Genomic DNA, 19,035 nt, shown 5'->3' with positions numbered 1-19,035 from the left:
TTTTAACAGAAAGACAGAAGCTCCTATCTGGTTAAGTGTTCTTTCCAATACACCGCAACTTTTATCTGTAGTTGCAGTGGCTACGGCAATTTAGACTCTTTAAGTAGAGAACAATTTCTGTATCCAATTTGCATGTTGGAGGGAGAAGCAGCAGTGCAGCACATCTGTAACACTTGACACTTACTACAGTTGGTAAATTTGTACTTTTGCTTAGGGGGAGATTGTGCTTTGGGGTGGTTTTGTTGGATTTATTTCAAAAATAAGCCCCGCAGAGCAGAGGCTCCTATGTATGTCCTTCAAGGCCAAGCTAAAGATGGTTAACAAATTAAAACGCTTCAAACGTTAAGTACAGAGGGTGGCCATTTCAAGGCTCCATTCTGCCGTCCACACTTGGCTTCACCCTGCACACCTTCTCAACTCAGCAGCAAGAGATTCGGTACCTGAATCAAAAATTACATTTTTCTCACGGGTATGCTCTTCACTGTCTAACTAAATTCAAGCAAAAATATCCTTCTTGTAGTGGAAGCTGTAGAGGTAAGAAGTAAACCACCAGGTGTGGTAGATGAGAATGGCTGGAAGCCTCTTTTGAATATCAGTATTTTTAGAAATAACCTGCACAAAGAGCACAGGTAGAACAAGTTGTGCTTGTTCTTGCTAAGAAAGAACTGAGCTGGTGAACTGGCAATGCTGCTTGGATACTGAAGCGGGCAGGCAGAGCCAGCAGGACTTCAGCTGGTTACCCACCCCGTCGAGGGAATGAGGAGGGTCACACGAGGCCCTGATAGCTAAAAAGCCACCAAACAAAAAACTATGTTTACGAAAGATAAATATTTCATGCTGCTGCACTGAAAGTTGTTGTCAATTGATCAGATGCCTAAAAGCAAATACTCTTTTTTCCCTGGAGTTTTGTCCCACAGCACAGAGCGGCTTCCATGGGGTGAATGAGCCGCTACCTGCGGTCAGGGAGGAACAGCGGTAAAGCCAAGAAAACCATTCATTTTGCATTGCTGAAGATGAGGGGAAGAGAATGGGAATAACTGGAAACAGCACAAACTTAGTAAGGGAGGTGTGAACAGGAGGGCAAGCAGGAGCTTCTCAGAGCTGCCAGGGAAGCTGGGATTGAACCGCTTCACTATTAACAAAAGGAGAGAAGCGAATCTGAGGGGCGTGGGACAGGGCCGCTACGGAAACGGGAAACACGGACTCTTAGTAATTACTCTGCCACATTAATAACCTTTTATTTCTCCGCAATAATGGGCAGCACTGTAGTGCACCCAGGAAGGGCTGAGTGCGGGAAGCAGAGGCGGCTGCCCCAGGGACTGGGCTCTGCACAGCGCTCGGGGGCCTCCTGGGGACCAACGTTCATTAATCCCGTGATTCAGCGCCTCAAGCCCTAGAATCGAGTCCAAGTTCCTGCATTTCTGAGCTAGGCAGGCTGCAGTGAACCTGGATTCTGCTGGTAAGGCAGCCTCGCGTGTGGAGAACACAGCGACGCTGCTACATGCTAAAACACACATTTTAAGACTATTCTTTTTTTTAAAAAAAGCATCTCCTACTACATTTTTTCTGATTTTTGCTAAATATATTGCATAGAAAGTGCTGCTTCTCCTGGGTATTCTTTTCTTTGTGTACACCATCTGCCACCGGTTCACATTCAGAAGACTACACCATTCCAAAATGCACGTACTAGCCCATTAGATCGAAGTATTTAATTTAAGATACTCCAGCATTCCCAGGGAAATCTCCTGTACCAAGTACTCAGATCATTTTCCTTACTCCTGTGTATACCCATACGTGGCCATGGGCTGGATAACAGATTTTTCAGCACAGAGGCTATTTACAGCATTACGCAACATATTAGGCACGTGTCATCTCCTGCTTCTAACAGCACCGATGCTGCCGTTCCCCAAAACAACACACTCTTCCTTAATTCAAAGAAACACCTCACCTGAACGGGTGGCCTTCATCGGACTTCTGGATTGCCTGGATGACTCCCTTGTATATCCTAAAGCTGATGGTGACGGAGAGCAGGGCCAGGGCGATGTAAGCTGTCACGCTCACGATGCTGAACACTGTTAGCGAAAGCAGCAGGAACAGGCTGGCACCAAACACCACCCCCGTCTTCTTAATGTCGCGCCAGTAAAGGAGGTCAACAACTAAAATGGGAAAAAAAGGTAAGAAATTACAACAAGATACCTTTTGCATCTGCGTGACAACAGTAAAACGTGATTCATGACTGCTGGGAGTCACTGCAAACGGAACTCGCGATCTCACTGTCAAACCAGAGCTGAAATTACACCTAAAGAATAGGTTATTTTAGCGCTAATTTTGTGTTGAATTGCAGATTATTTGGATTATTGTGTTTGGATTACCTCAAACGTAATTGCTAAAATTTAAGAACAATTCTGCCCTTCAGCAATGTCAGAATTAATCTCTTCAACTACTGTGCTGTGTTCTGCACCAGAACCGCAGCAGTTTGTGCTTCACTGCGTTTTGTTGTGGTGGATTTTGTGGCGGTCACTCACTGAAGAGCTTGGTTCCGATTCCTGTGATGACAAATGGCGAGACACTAACGGATCTCCAAACCACTGGATCTTTGCAAGTCTGGAAGAGGCAAAGGCAGCTCAAGACTCATTAACAGCTCGTTTTGGTTCCTTGTGACTGAAGACATTCCCATGGGAGTTCATAATGTTGATTGTTGGGGACAGACTGAGACAGCAAGAGGGAATAATCTCTCTGAAACTTCAACCCAGGCTAAATCTGCTACAATGCAAAATACTTCATTTATAAACCAAGTTAAGCGACCCTCATGAGAGAATATAATATAATATAATAGAACACCATTTTTAGCAATAGTGTTTAGAGTAGACTACGCCCTTGCACAGGTCACACTAATGGCTGAACGCATCCACTGCACATCTGTTTGGTTGGAGATGAGCTGCAACGTGCAGGTCATTCTGCTCTGGTTTTATACGTACACAATCAAACCCACTCTTCCTGATTACATTTTCACAAGAACAAGTTCCCCTTCTGCATCCAAACTGCTTGGTAATAGCAATAATGTGAAGTTATGAGATACAAAACTCAAGGTACAGAAAAATTATTACAAGTTTAGCAATCCTATCTAATCCTAAACATCACCGAAGTTATTTGTAAGGTAGCATAGCACAATTCAGAACAGGTTCTTGCTCTGAATAACTGCGAAAGAAAACTGAAAGAATTAAATTTGACTGTTATTTCTTACAGGATGAAAAGGTGGTAATACAACATTAAGTACTTAGGAGCCTCTGTAGGGCAAAGGCTGCAAAATACGCTCGTAGGTGCAACGTGAAAATGCCGCCGAGGCTGTGGTGCAATTTCACGGCGTTTCAGAAGCTGAAGTTCTTCATTTCCTCATCACTTCCGTGGGGAACCCGCAATGAGCAGGCGGCACGGGAAGATGGGAACCCTGCTCAGAAACCGAAAGCTACCATTTTCATAACGCAAAATATTTAATCCAAATATTTAATTCGCATGTCAGCAGAAATTTCCTGAAGCTCTACGGACAGAACCAGGTTACAGTTGCATGAACGCCTGAAATTTGTCCTGAAGCAAAAGTGCTGTGGAAAGAGCGAGCCAGACCCCCCAGCGCCCCTTTGCCCCACACACCCAGCCCGGGCTTCTCTGCACTGGGGCAACCACCGCACAAAAATAATGCACATTAAACCCAAGCAGGCGGCCAGATCAGATCCTGGATGCGGTTCAGCGCGTGACTCCACCAACATATGGGGTGCGAGATAGAGCAGCCGAGCGCAGGAGGCGACACCGGGGCTCTCCAGCAGCCCCAGGCTAAAGCCCTAGACTAAGTGGGGCCCGGCCTCTCCCCACACCCTGGCCACTTGTTGCTCTTCTGGGTCTCCTCGTGTTACAAACCTGCACGGCTGTTTGCCCTGTCAAAGGAAGGAAGCTCAGAGCAAGACAACCTGTCTTTAATACTTGTAAAAATCAAACAAAAAAGCACCTCATTGTAGAATTCCTTTTGTATGGGCAATAATTCCTAAATTTAACAACATTTGGCTGTGCTTTAATCGCAAAAGCATCTGTTAGTCTCTGTACACCTCACCTTAGCTAGCGTGGCAGGTTAAAGGAGCTTAGGGTTGAAACTGTGAGCTTGACCTAAAAATGGTTGTGAACAGCAAACCTAAACCGAGCTGCAAGTATCCCTAGCGCCACGGGAGATTTTCAAAACCAGCCTTGCCATTCAAAACTTGTTGGATTTTGTGCTCCCAAGAAACCTCTGAAAAAAAAAAAACACCCTAATCTCTTTCTGACTATTTGCTTCACGTACTGAAATGATATTTATTTTTAAGTGCTGCAATTTGAGCATCCATACATTCAAATTTGGGTGCTGCTCCCGTATCGTGTGACAGCCCAAGAATGAGAGCGACTCTTCTCCGCTTGCAGGCTGCGCTGCTCTGGCTGCTTCCTGGGAAACCTCTGCTTGCAAGCAGCAACGCACGGAGCCTAAACCAGCTATAAGTAATGGAGAGCCACTAATTAATCTGTGTGACAGTTTCCAAATAGCAGAAACAAAGGTAAATTGCAGGAATTCAAGCACGCCACAAATGCCAAACGGCGCTCAGCGCCCCATCTTTTTGTTCTTGGTAATGGGTAAGAAAAACCCCGGAGCGACGTCCCCCAGAGTGGAGCTGAAGTGCACATGAAGCCTTTTTCCTCGCTCCGTCTCCATCTGGAGAACAACCAACCCGGCCGCGGCTTAATGACACATGTATCTGGTTTCATTGTAAATTCCTCAGAGGGAAATCCAGCATTACAAGTGCCTGAAAAAACTATTTGTAATTTTCAGTCCAAGAGCACATTAAGAAATTCATTTGTATTCTGCAATTGGTCAGAAACAGGTATTTGCGTTTCTTTCTAAAGTAAAAGAAAATATTAAAAGCGTTACTAGAAGCAGCTTCCCGGCTTTAACTTGCACGGAGATAAAAACCAAACCAAACACAACAAAAGCCACAGCCGATCCTGCTCTCAGAGCAGCGCTGCCAAGCAGCACTTTCCTCACAGAAACCATTGCAAGCTTCATTTTCTACAATATGAACTACAATCTCATGCATTTAATACAAGTACTCCAGGCCTATTCCAAAGCAAGAACAGCTGCCTACATTTGGTAAGCACGAACTGTCACTTGGCACGTCTAAAAATAGTCCTGCTAGCATCCGTGCCTTACATGCACAACTCATCCTATTACATTTTGCTTTTAAAGCAAGCGCCGCGGTGCCTTTATCACTGTATTTAAAGAAAAAAGAAAAAACAACCTTTCCCTTCTTTCGATGATATTTAACTTAAAACCGAGCAATTCATGTTTTGATAACAAAAACAAGCGGTTACCTATATTTAACCTGGTAACGCTCTTTAAAAATAAACTGAACCAAGCAACGCTCTTTTTTTTTTTTAAAGGAAGAGAAATGAAAGCCTCGGGAGCTACAAGCGCGGTTAAAACCTGTTTTATCTAGGAAAGCGAGCGGAGGAGAAGGGACTAACCCATTTTGGCATCCATCTTGAGCGGGCGCACGCAGGCGGCGCTGGCCCAGCTGACTCGGGCGCCTCTTTCACTTCCTGCCGGGGCAGCGGCGGGTCGGCCGCTCCACTACGCAACCGCAGCTGCCGCCTTCGCACAATGAACGGCTCACAAACCAAACAACAGCCGGGCTCTGGTGCCAAAGAAAGGCGGCCTGTGTGAAAGGAGCACGCCAAAATAATAAGGCCAACAGTGTGTGGTTTATAAACGCGGCCCTTACACTGCAGCCTTTCAGTAAGCTGGGAGGTGAGATGGAATTCTTTATGTTCTTTGGATAATAGGAAAAATAGCGCAGAGGCACAAGTGAGAGGGGTTTTTTTGGGTCAGTTAAGAGCAGGCAGTGTTGCACTAACACAGAAACACAGCACCGGCGTGGAGAATGGGCGGCTTTCTACCGCCGCGGAGGCCGCGGGGATGACTGTCACAAGGAAAATTCACTCTCAACCAGCAAAAACCAGGACACAGGCACAAACAGGCGAACCCCTGTTAATTGCTGCTTAGAGGGCACTCCCCAGCTGCGCTAAATAAACTTGGTATTTACACAGGGTTTCTGCTGGTGTTTTCCCAGCCCTGGCAGCCCCCGCTGGCCACCGACCAAGCCCAAGGAGAAGCCACCAAGCCACCAGCTGGCCCAAGTCTCCCAAGCACAGACACCATCAGCAGCCTCAGCTTTACCATTTGCAAGATTTCCTACATCCAAACGACCATTTAAAATCATGGTTGACAGCAGGAGCAGTTATTCAATTCAACAGAATTCAAGCCTCCTTTGGCACCCTGACCAGATGAGCTGGGAGCCCGTTTGGTCCGTGACCACCTTGCTGCAAGTGGTAACACCACAGCAATCCCAAACTGGTGAAACTGGGCGGTTACCGGGTGACGGCACATGGAGCCGATTTCCCTGTGCTGGGCACAGGGCAGCAGGACCAGGGGACACACGGGCCCACTGGATCCCAGAGCTCCCAAAACAAGTTGGCATCACGCACCTTTCACACTTGGCACATCTGCCCCACAATCCCGAGCAGGAAAAACTGATACACATGGTGCTAGAATGAAAATGAAGTCTGATATTACCAGATTGTCCCCCCAAAACACAAATACTGTGTAACAATTACTAATGAGCAAAGCAGCACTTTCTGCCTAATCATATACCCGTGTGCATGTGTGCACAACATACGAACTGGGAAAATCCTTCCAAAGCCCTGATTACTCACGATAGAAATTCAAAAGGCTCAAGGGCTGCACAAGCCTGCGCAACCCTTTCCACCATCCCACTAATCTGAACCAGAATTCTGATAGATTTTCAGCACATTCATCAAGAAAAATAATCATCTTGGGGTAGTCTGAGGGTCTCGCTGTGCTATTCATCCTACCATTAGCATTATCCAGCCATTAAAACCCGACGAATCGTTGAAATCATTAAAAAATACATACGCGTTAGACATTTTAGTGCCGATTACCCCATATGGGCTGTCTTTAAAAGTGCTAAAAATAAAAGTCACGCCACCCCCCGTGTAAACCTATGTCATGCTGCCTACCTAGACGATCAATGCCACAGGTATAAATCCCACAGGTTGCACAGTCGCTGTGCTGCTTCCTCAGCTGCTATGGCCGAAGCACAAGAAACATGCAGACCGAACCCAGGTTTAGGGTGGTGTTAATTAGAAAGCAGTGCTTTAGTCAGGGGGTCTAACTCTGAACTATACTCTTCCCTGCTTTTAGACTTGATTGTTATGTTGTTTGGGGGTTTTTTTTAAGGTTATTTTTTAGCATGGAAAGAAACATGTTGCAATATTTGCTTCTATATTTATTCTGGGCAAGTTGAACAGTGTAACCAGGCCCTGAACTTTACCCATCATTGTCCATGCCACTGGAGCCTGACCCAGCAAGAACACACGGAACAAGGTGTCTTCATGTCCTCACAAATGCCACCAGAAACCACACTAAACCAGGCTGCAACAACATTGCAGAAGGAGAGGAACCAGACTCTTCTGCTTCCTCTGAAAACCACCTTCTTGCTCTGCTTCCATTTTCTTTTAGTCCTTATCTCTACAAATTAAATTATGATAAAACCTGGAGGCAGCAGGGACTTTCTGGGAGGGAGAACAGGCACTACACCAGCTTCCTCCGCCTCGGGGGATGCCCCCATGTGAAAACAAAGCGAGGGGGAATCTAAAACACCGCTTGAAGCAGCTGCAGCAGCACAAATCACGCACATCGGACGGGTCCGGGTTCGCTTTGTTCCATCGCTCGCTGGGCAGGTCCATGTTTTGCAAACAAGTGGGTGCACAGACCCAGCTGCTGCCCCCCGCTGTACCCCAGGGCTGGCACCGTGTCCCCCCAAGTGTCCGTGCAGGCACGTGCTCCTCGGCAGCAACTCATTCATCGAAACCAAGAAAGGCTCCATTATTCTCAAGGCCTCAAATCCCCGGCTCTGAAATGTCCTCCTCGAGGTGCGGTGAGGGACAGACCAGGTTGTGAAAAACACGCTTGAAAATTGGGCTTGAACCCTCAAAGGTAACTTGCTTTGCAATTTTTACAGAAACCTTCCAACCTCACCCATCTTTTCTTTCCCGCCCCCCCAACCCCAAGAATTTCAGGCCTGACGTATGGAGTGCTGAACATTTAAACTACTTACACATCAAGAACGTATTACGAAACATTGCAGAATATTGCTTCCTAATATTATACAGCCCTTTAAAGAAAGATTAGAACTTTCAGAAGGTCGCTGTGCAGGGTCAAAGTCTCTTTCCCCGCAGGGCTTACTTTGCTACTCATGTAGGTTCTGATAGAACATTCGATGGATTCTAGATAGCCGGCAATTTTGTCCAAGTGGAACACAAACACAGAGATTTTTAACAATAGTTACGAAAAAAGAGAAAAACCTCGGGAGTGCAAGTACCAAGCACGACAGGGCCCTTTAAGAAGATACTTCAATAGCCAGAAATGATTAAAATTTTTTAAAGCATGTCTTGTTGATAAAGTTTGAAGATTACGTATTCAAATAAGGCTTAAACTCTTACAGACTGAGCACTAATATAATGATCCACAGAGATTTACACTGATCTCCCATTGGTGGTTGCAGGAACAAAGGTCAGAACCACACTAATTTAAGGCTAGCTACTTATTTACCTAAAATGATTTGATATTATGGCTGTAAATTCTGAAAAATGAGGCACAGGATTACCTAGAATCCAACAGAATCGTGAAAAATCCAAAGCAAACGTGGCTAAGGGTAAACTGCAAACATCGCTGTGCCAAACACAAGGAAAAAACAAACCAAACAAAAACGCACACAAAAAACTCACCAAGACCCAAACCACCGCCCTGCTGTAGTCTGCGTGCCATTGCTCCTCATAAAATCATTCAACGTGAACTGCAGACGCTACATTCTTCCCAGTTAATGGCTAGTATCGTTAAATTATTAATAATCTAGTGATTTCAAAGGAACATCAACTGAATTTGATCGGTGCCTACCAAAACAAGCCGTTCTTTAACAGGCTCTGCAGGGCTGAAAAAGATCTGCAGCGTCACACAAGCCGTTTCACCTACATAAATAATTCATTCTTCTGCATTGTTCACATTTACCCATTTTATCCTACGGCTTTTAGAATTCTGGACGCAGTACGGATAGATCTTATACATGCAAATACATGTCGCGAGCAAATGCGTGCTAAAAACATGGTTAAAAACAACCCGCAGCACCTTGGGCTTTCAAAAGGAAAGGGAAAAAAGATGAAAGAACAAATACCCTTGTCCTTCCAGCTGCTCAGCTGACTGTCCATCTCTCCAGGAACGCTCTACCCTCCGGCTGCGGTTCTCAATTCTGCATCCCAGGAGGAGAGCTGCAGGAGGAGAAGCCCGGGCTGGGCACCATGGGCTTCCCCGCAGCGTCTGCGGCCGCCGCTGCTGCACTGGTGCTGCAGGAGGGCGCAGCTGACGTGCGGCGGGTGTGGAGCTGCACTGACGCAGCGCCAGCGCCCGCCCGCCCCAGCTCTCATGCAATCCCCGGCCGCTGCGGACGATTGCGTCGCGCCGCCCGCCAAGAGAACGGAGTGGATGCCAAGGCGGGGAAAGGAATCGGCGGCACGTAGGGAAGCGGCTTGTCCCCGCGGAGCGGCCGGGAGGGCTGGTGCAGCGGGGAGCGGCGCGGCCAACAAAAGCCGAGCCGCCCTGGGCGGCTTCTCACAGCGCCCGGGAGCCGAACGCAGCCAGCAGGCAAGCCTGCAGCCCTCTGCAAACAACGGCTAAAACGGGGTTATAAATCTACACGTACGCCTGCCCCTCGTGCTTGTTAAACAAATGTCAGGCTGTCTGGAAGACCAACAGAGACATCTTTGTAATGCACCTCTCCCTTTAAAAAAAGGCTTGGAGGAAAACAGAGTAAGACCCTTTCTGTGCCTGTAACAAAAGCAAGAGGCTCCTGAAGAACGCAAGAAAGCTTTTGCTGCTATCTTTAGTCCTTATGAACCGCTCAGCCATGTTTACTCATCTTATCGAAGGTTTCAGAAGAACCATTTTCTCGTCCTTTACCCTATTCTCACAACCAAACGCCTTTTCCTTTTTGTTTCATTCTATGACAGCATCCTCCGCTGTCAGCTGTGGGCCTGACAAATGCTCCCTTCATTTAAATAAAACCAAGAACCTCTAAGTTTACCTTACTAACATACAGAAAGTAACGTACACAAATGAGACAAGCATAAACTACAAACTCAAATGAGACATGAGCTGTGAGAACGAGGATGTCGTTCTGCGTTCCTAATTCTAGTTTGGAGTGTCTCCCTAACATCCAGGGCTGCTAAAAATGCTAAAAACTCCCCTGCATTGCTTCAAACTCTCTTAAAAATTTAATACACCATTTTCTAAAGAAAAGAGCATTCATACAAAGCCACAAAAGTACTGCTGGCTGGGATGGAGATTCTGAGGCAGTCCATAAAAAGACAATCTTGCATGCAGAAAGATTCCCCGTTACCTGAAAGCGCTATTTATTACTTCAATTGCCACATAAATTCATGGCCCCCTTTAACAGCAAGACCAGTTACATATACATTTAACTTATACCAACATGTGCATTTCATTCCCAATTTCAACAGGTAAATCAAAGCGCACACTATCAAAGGGAAACGGGAAGCGGATGTTCAAGCATCATAGCATAAGAAAATTTGAAAAACACCTCTGAAAAATGTGCTTCTCTCTTTGAGTGGAAACTGAGATCACCTGGAAACCACCACAGGCCGCGGCTCTCCCCCACGCTTGTCTGGACGACTGCACAAACCTGATGCCTTCAGAAACATCTTCACTAATTATCAAATTTCTAAAGATACACAATCAAAGCCTCTTCATCTTCACATTCTTTATATTATATACATATATATTATTACTTACATTCTTTATATTATATACTTTAGGATATTTATGCAATACATCCCTAACCAGACATACTGGTACAGCTGGTGCCCTCAAGATCCTCCTCTCCACATACTCAATGTGCAAATGATGCCCAAAACGAAGTCTGGATCCCTCTGTACTCACATCTCTTATGTCAAAAAAGATACACCCACGTAGCCCTCCACAAACTTCTGCAGAAGCTTTGTTGGTTCATTAGGGAAATGGCACGTCTGCGTCTACACCAACATTAACCAAACGCTATCCAACGTTAATCGAGCCACCCAGACGACTAGAAGAGATGCAAACAATTCTGAACATGTTCTAGTGAACGCACCAACGTTCAAAGGGGCAGCCTGCCCGCAGGGAGAACATTTACCCGCTACAGACACTACGTTAAACTACCCTGAGCACAGGGACTGACAACAGCGTTTTTACACCAAAAGGCGTCCCCGGCTTCCCACAGGAGAGCGTTTTGGAGGACTACCCCATTCTGCTCTCGCCTGAAGCCTCAAACTCGGTCATTTACCACGAACACTCCATTTTCTCCATCATTCTGCCCCCGTGCAGTAAGTGTCCCCAGGCCCCGCTCGGTCACCAGCCTCGGCTACACAAACCTCCGCATTTTAACAGGGGGACACAAGAGCACCCATGGAACACGGCAGCTCTAGGTCCTTCCTGCAGAAAAGTTGCACTACAAGTGTGTGTTTGTTGTTTTTTTGTTTGGGTTGCTTGTTTTTTTCCTATTTCCTCCTACTCCCCCCCCGAATTCTCCACCCTGGAACAGAACTATTATTTACCTAGTAGCATAAAACAAGACCTGAACAAAGAATCTAAGATATAATCAAAATTAAAACGAGTGACGTTGAATTATCTTCTACAAATAATCTGTTCCTGAAAGAAACCGGAGGCATCCCAAGGTTATTTTTCCCCAGTGAAAAACAACAAACAAATCCAACCCAAACACTTCCCATCTGCTGAATAGATCTATTTAACCAACTACACATAGGGAAAGCAGCAGAAATGAAGCCAACGGGCGGAGCGCTGGTGTAGAGCAGCATTTTCAACGTCTTTGAAGCTTCACAGAGCTGTAAGGAGCTGGTCTGCAGTCACACAACCACAGGAAGCATTTTAGCTGTGCCCCCATGACTTGGGAGTAAAAAGCAAAGCTTGGTCATTCCTGCTGCTCTGGCACCCTCTAAAGCACATTTTTCACACACCTGCAAATGTGCCCCCGCATAAAAGTCTGGGAATTGTAATATATTAGTAATTAGCTGTGTTTCTGTAATTGAATGCCCCATGGCATACATGAAAACAGGGGATCTGTAAACCATAGGATTCCATGTGAAATGAACGTCTACAGGGCGATATTCACGAGTGCTGTGCAACAACAGGCTCCTCGTCCCCACAGTCAAGAGCTGGAAGGCATGTTTAAATCCTACGGGAATGCCCTACGTTAATATACCAAGAGATTCAAAGTGCCAGTGTGGTTACATCTTAGTACACAACTTTCAGGCATGGTCAGGTGTTTAGATTTTGGGGTCTCTACAATTTACTTTGATCTTGTAATTCAAGAATGTAAAAACCTCCATGTTCCAATAATCAAAAAACACATTCATGGAAAGGCTGGCTTTCTAGCCTGTTTGGGAGAATTAATGATCTGTATCCAAAATCAAAGGAGGGGTTATCAGAGAAGAAAGCCCGTACAACATTAAATATGTATATTTAATTTTCAACCTAAGAATATTAACTAAACATCAAGAGCGTGGAGTTTCTGCACACCCGGGCTGCAGTGCTCTGACAGGCACAGTGCACAGGAGCCACAGCTCGGGTACCAACACTAGATGGCATCCAAAACCTCTTTCATGAGCTACTTGCACAGAGGACCTGACGTCCCCATGTCCCTGGCGGGAGCTGCAGCACAGAGAGCAGCATCCCAGCCACCCTTTCACCTGCAGCGCTGTCCTGGAGAGCAAAAATGCGTGTTTTGGAGGTTTGTTTGAGTGTGAAGCAGCAGGATTATCTCCTAAGAAGCCAAACACAACATGTGCTGAGAAGAAGAAGAAAAAAATTTGAAAAAAAAAATAAAAAAATCACTGTATCTTTCCACTCAGTGCTGTTGAAACTTTTATAAACAAGGAGTTACTTTATAGTTAAATACAGTTCTGAACTGGTTTTGGTTTGGTTTTTAAACCCATGCAACTATGATGTCCCTGGGGTTTGGTACCACCACTAAATAAAACAGGTTACACAATGGTCTGCTGGGCGGTGTTAAACAAACCCCGTCTAGCCAGGAGGCTGTTAAAAGCTTTACATTTGGTCTGCTGGAGTGGTGGAGTTTCTTAAAAAATCTGCAGCCCTGTTCGAACTTGTGTTAGCTCACCGCAGTGCACTGGGACCCGTGGAAGTTACACTCTTAGGTACACAGACATGCTGGCATTTAGGCTGGCTTTCCAAAAACCAGCACTGGTGAGAGTTCATGAACCTTAATTTAAGTGCATCAGGAAGGCTTGTTGAAACATTGATCAGTCATACAATCACACCAACTGATTTCTATAAGTCTCGAGGCACAGTAAAACCTATTTCAGTAGCACTGCTAGGGAGAAAGGGAAAAAAACAGCACCCAAAGGCACAGTTGCAAGGCCAAACATGTGCACAGATCCACCGCTTGGCCTTGTGAGGAATTATTCCTCCTTTCTGAGAGCATGGAAGTGTATGTGTTAGTTCTCTGCTGCTACTACTCAAACTGTGCTGAAGTAGCAAGCTATTAACAGCAGACATCTGGTTTTGCTCATGGTTTGCCATTAGACTCTTGGGGTAAGTCTCAGAAGTCGAGTTCTGTATTCTGTAATAAATGTGAACAAAAAGTAAACAGCACAGAGGGTGTGCGCGGAGGGGGTGGAACCAGAACAAAGGCCCATGTTTTTGAGTTAGTATTCTCAGCTGATTAGCTTTAAGTGTTCCTCCAGAGGAAAGCCAGCCCATCGACTAACGTCACGGCCGGACAGACGCCTGCCCGGGCCCAGCGCTGTGCCGCTGGACAGGAGCACGAAGACACCGTTCCGCTCTCCTGCTACGGCAAAGGGGTTTCTGTGCAGCTTCTCCGGCAGTTCCACATGGACAAAAGAGGAGCAGCTGCGTCCTGGTCAGACCCAAAGGAAGAGTCTTTCTTCCCAAGGCCACCCCCAGTCTGCCATATCCATGCAATGATTAAAAGACTTGTTGTTAAAAGAACTACCAAAAAAGCTAGTAAAGTGCAACATTCTCTGTCTTTGTTGTTTTTGAGTAGTCTGATCTCTAAACAATTAACCCCTTGACGTGAAGTGTAAGGTCCCCAGCAGCTGTTCTCTAGGCAGCTCTGTGTGCTGGGAGCCTGAGCACAAGGAGACTCCACAGAACACAGATGGTGTTTGAGAGCACAGGGGAAATGGGAAACTCCTTCCTGCACACCTGTATGTACAGAAGAGGTGAGACAGAAGGAATGGCAGCTATCCTGCAAAGTTAAACATTAAAACTGCATCTTCTACCTTATTTTCCAAACCCTATTTCAATTGCATTGACATTCCCCTCAACACATGTGTTTTTCTTTTCCAAAATGCATTAGATGCAGAAGATATATGTTAGGAATGTAGTATTTCATGAACTGGAGACTGCAGCTACTGCACAAAAATACTGCTGCTGAGTCAAACTAACGTTTGGTTTTCTGTTTGGAGCAGACGCATTGTGCTTTCCGCAGTAGCTGTTTTTAGCAGGGATGCTTCTGGTGCAAGACTTCAGCAGCAGCACAGGTCTGTGATATCAAAAAGCAAACGAGCTGGAACTCCATGAGGCATCCAGTTTAAAGAGCACAACACAACAATGGTCTTACGCTTCCTTTAACTTTCTGCTACATTAACTATACATCAACTATACATTACCTGAAGAAAAATTAACTATGCTGAAGCGTAAACCCCACCTGAAAAGAGAAACTGAAATTGGTATCTGTGCTGTGTATAAACCAAATTTAATGTCTGCAGGAACCTCAACTTCTTAATGGCCATTTTCCTTGTAACCTAAATATTAAGCTCCCTCATGTGCATTATTTCAAACCTCTGGCCTTAATCTAATGCAAGAAGAGTGGAGATGCACAGGTCCTTCTCCAGATTCCAGACACACACAGTGGCAGCAAGGTTATTTTCCTAAATTTCGAAGTCTGGTGTCTGAAGTGCGTATAAAAACTAGAAATGCCTCTTCAAATCATGTACACACAGCAGACTGAAACACCATCCTTGGCTTACTATCACACATTGAGAGCAAGTCTGGGAAGCCAACTAATGCCCAGCCCGTGGAGAACCATGGAAGAGCTTGCAGTGAGCAGCGACTGATTTCTGTATCAACAGAGCAGCGGCAGAACTGAAGGAGAAAACTGGAGACTGTGAGTCCATCCCTGATAAACAGAAAGAAAGTACTAAAGCCATCAGAATACGAAAAAGGTAAAAGAGCAGGCACTAACATTTTCTGTTACTCTCAGACTATATAGAGAAGTTTACAGAAAGTGACTTAAAAAGATTAAGTCATGACATGTTTTAGTTTAGCTAAAGAATTACGCAGATTAGTGAACTGCAAGACAGCACACACAGATTACCTGAAGATTTAGTCAGCTTTGCTGAAAATACAGCAGTGGGCTTCTCCTTTTCTTTAACAGAAGCAGCTTCTCGCTCAGCTTCTTTCTCAAAAGCTTCTGGTTTTACTACACTGACTATCTCTTTTTCAGCAGGTAAAGGTGAGGTATCTGTGGCCGGTGAGGACATCGTGGATACTTCAGGCACTTTGTCCACAGCCTCCAAGGACTTTTTCAGGGCATTAGGATCTCCCTCAGCTTTTACTTCTACATTCTTCATAGACAGATCACAGGGTAGCTCTGGGCAAGGCAACTGCCTCTTCTCACCTTGGATGGCTTTACCGATCTCTTCATCTTCGTGCCTTACTTCTCTGTCAGCAGCTTCTGCCACGAACTCGGGAGCAGCTTTAGGATGAGCTAACAGCACAAAGTCTTCTTCCACCGAGACTGGGGAAGAATCCACGGGGGAGAGCGCTTTGTCATCTCCTGGTTTTGGTTCCGTAGCAACAGACGCATCAGCTGAATAAGCCACAGCATTCAGCTCTTCCATTTGCAGAGGAATCTTCTCCGGCTTGGCTGTTTTCGTGGGCGTTGGCTCAGCCGGCAAAGCGGCAGCAATTTTGGAAGAGTCCAGTTGGGGTTGGAAAGACTCCAGATAAGGCTTGCCCGCGGCAGCCACTGAATCCATCAGTCCTTCCTCATAGTCATCATCAGTTACGATATTCTCAGTTGATTTACTTTTTAAGATGAGAGATGGATCTTCGCTCACCTTCTCAGTAAAGTCAGGTATCACCTGGCTATTAAACAAGTCTGATTTCCCAAACTCCGGAGACAGTTTTTCAACAAGTTCCTTGTGTTTAGGCACATCCTGAGACATGCATTCTGCTATCGGTGTCTTAGAATATTCTGTAAAGGATGGAGAAGCAGATTCAGAGACCTTTGTTTCCTTAATTAAGTCACATGCAATAGATATATATGGAGTCTCTATATCTTCAGGACTGGCGCTCAGCTCACGATCAGGTTTTTTAAATGCTAATGCCTCTTTCGCTTCTTGGGCCTGTGTGAGTGGTACATTCACTGCCTCTTGGTATAAGGGAAGTTTTTCAGCCTCTTCTTTTACATTCTCGTAATTAGCAGTAGGAATAAATGTCTCTAATGGGGAAGCTTCGAGCTGCACAGCAGAGGCTTCCGCACCAGCAGTCCCAGTGCTCAGCGGGGCTTCCATAACAATATCTGGCAATATTGGTGATGGAGCAGCTTCCGACCCTTCAAACGAGGGACAGAGCTGTGTCACGGGTTTCAGAGTCTCTTGTACTGACTCGGAGGTTTGAACTAAATCAATCTTTGTTTCATAAGCAAGTTTTGTACCGGCTGCATCATGCATTTCACTTTCATATGCTTCTTGCACTAGATCAGGAGTCAGACCTTCAGGCATATTTGCTGCAGTGTCAGATGGCACTGTTGATACGCTCGCTGTTTTAGCAGAGTCAGCTTCCTGGCCTTCCTGCTTGCCAACTGCTTGAGTGCCAAAATCACCTTGTTCTGTGCTCGTCTGAGCTTTCATTTCTGCAATTTTTTTCTCGTCATCGGTTCTATTTTCTGAAGTGCCCTCCTCCAGTGGAGAAAGAGATTTGACTTTGTTACCGTCAGGACTCAGAGAGGATTCAAATTTAGTACAAGTGATGTAAGTCTGTGGAGGTTCTTTTACAGCTTCTGGGGTACTTGGGAAAGAGCGATCTTCAGCGCTGCCTTCGCTCTCCCATTCATAATCCTTCTGCACATTCAGCTTGTCTACACCATACTTCTCATCTAAACTGCTTTCTAGTTGGGCATCAATCTTGTTCTCAACATCCTCTCTCACACTGCTCAGTCCATGACTAGCACCTTTTACTTCCCACATTGGCTCGAATGGTTTGAAGTCTGCATATTCTTCCCTCCTAAGAGGGTCTTCCTTCAATGCCCCTTTTTCACCATGATCGCCACCTCTGTACTTGTCTTTGTTATAGAAGAGATCTTCCTCATTTTTCTCAAACAAGTCTTGAGGAGTTTCTGGCGACATTTCCAGCTGCTCTGCAGGCATTTTCTGCAGATTCGGTAATTCTTTAGGGCCCTCTAGCTGTGTTTCTTCCTTAGCTTGAGATGAAATGGCTGCTTCTGCTTTAGCAAATGGGGGTTCCGAGTGTTTCATCTCCCAAATGCCTTTTTCATTTCCTTCTACAAGAAATGGATTTCTTGCGTTTTCCACAGTTTCTTTGTTAACCTCACTTGCGCTTTCTTTGCTTCTTGCAGGTAATCCATCCGCGAGTGTATCAAAGGCTGCACGCTCTTTAAAGGAATCAGCTGAGACAGGAGAGAAGGAGGGAAGAGAAGGAGCAGTATCAAGCGGGACTGCAGTAAAATCCTCTTGACCAAGCGATTTAGTGCTACCTGGCTGCTCCTGCAAGTCCATAACTTTTTCTGTGACCGTGGACAGAAAGGAAAGTTAGAGAATGCAAGTGCTCTTAAAGTCAATGCAAACTTTCATGACAGGTTCACATTACGTTAGTTATTAAGAAGCTCTTCCAAGTTCTACCATAAACACTATCAGGCACTAGAGAGCAGCAGTTAAAGTACGCTGTCCTACGGCACCTCTTCTAGCAGAGAAGTAAGCAAGAGGCTAGAGACGCAGCAGCTTTACGCAGCACAAAGACCACGGCAAAGCTGAAGATGCCAGACAAGTACAGCAGGCAATATTAACAGGGGAGAGGGAAGGTGGGGGTCAGGTGAGACAGAGAGGGGTTTGTGTCTGTGCTTGTGCACAAACGTGCATGCCAGTAACAAGTCTTTTTTTGACACTTTTTAAATGGGAATTTGGTGGACAACGTAGCTAACGAAAACCACTAAATAAATACTACTGGCACAAATTTTACTTCTATAAAATACTGCAGAAAGTTACCATGGATTAAACCTTTCTGCTAAATCAGTAAAGCAGCTATGCTTTGATGTGTTAACCTGTTAATAGTTTTGACTTCTCTCCTACATCAAGGGTCCAAGAATTCACAGATGGCTGTAGCTTGTTTATAAAACAGTTTACGTGTAGAGAAATGCAGAATGCTTATTAAAATCTTTAACAGATCAAATGAAAAGTCAAAACTGAAAAACATGACAGAAGGTATTCTTGGACCCATGCTGACTTTTAGTAAAGGCAGACTAATTGGAAAGCGTTAACGAGATCAGAAATGCAGGAGGTATTGAGACAAAGGTGAGCAGAAAGAACTTGCCTGCAGAGGAGTGCATCAGAGGCGCAGATGTAGCAGGAAGAGCAAAAAGGGTCTCATCTGAAAAACAAACAAATAACCTCAGCAGAAATAAGGGCTAGGTTGAAGAGGGGGGAAAGCATGCAAGCAGTGAGGTCCAGTAAATCAAACAGGTCCACAGCCAACAGCTACACCCACAAAGAACCACACAACTAAATACAAGCTGAGCGATTTGGGACGGA

General features: G+C 45.4%; 1 protein-coding gene across 7 annotated transcripts in view; it reads right to left on the bottom strand.

Moving 5' to 3' along the window:
• RTN4 (reticulon 4) overlaps window positions 1–19,035 on the bottom strand; it is a 40,752-nt gene that overhangs the window by 8,019 nt on the left and 13,698 nt on the right. The window contains exons 2-4 of one of the 7 annotated variants that reach the window (XM_065059959.1): window positions 18,818–18,874; window positions 15,582–18,014; window positions 1,949–2,156 (exon numbers count right to left, since the gene is read on the bottom strand). In XM_065059959.1, coding sequence (XP_064916031.1) covers window positions 1,949–2,156; window positions 15,582–18,014; window positions 18,818–18,874 — 2,698 coding nt within the window. The other 6 variants (XM_065059961.1, XM_065059962.1, XM_065059965.1 and 3 more) reach the window with 6 other exon arrangements.

The sequence above is a fragment of the Columba livia genome, chromosome 3, assembly GCF_036013475.1.
Source record: "Columba livia isolate bColLiv1 breed racing homer chromosome 3, bColLiv1.pat.W.v2, whole genome shotgun sequence".
Lineage (NCBI taxonomy): Eukaryota > Metazoa > Chordata > Aves > Columbiformes > Columbidae > Columba > Columba livia.
Note: the sequence above shows the minus strand (reverse complement) of the source record. Positions and strands in the feature narration are given on the sequence as shown.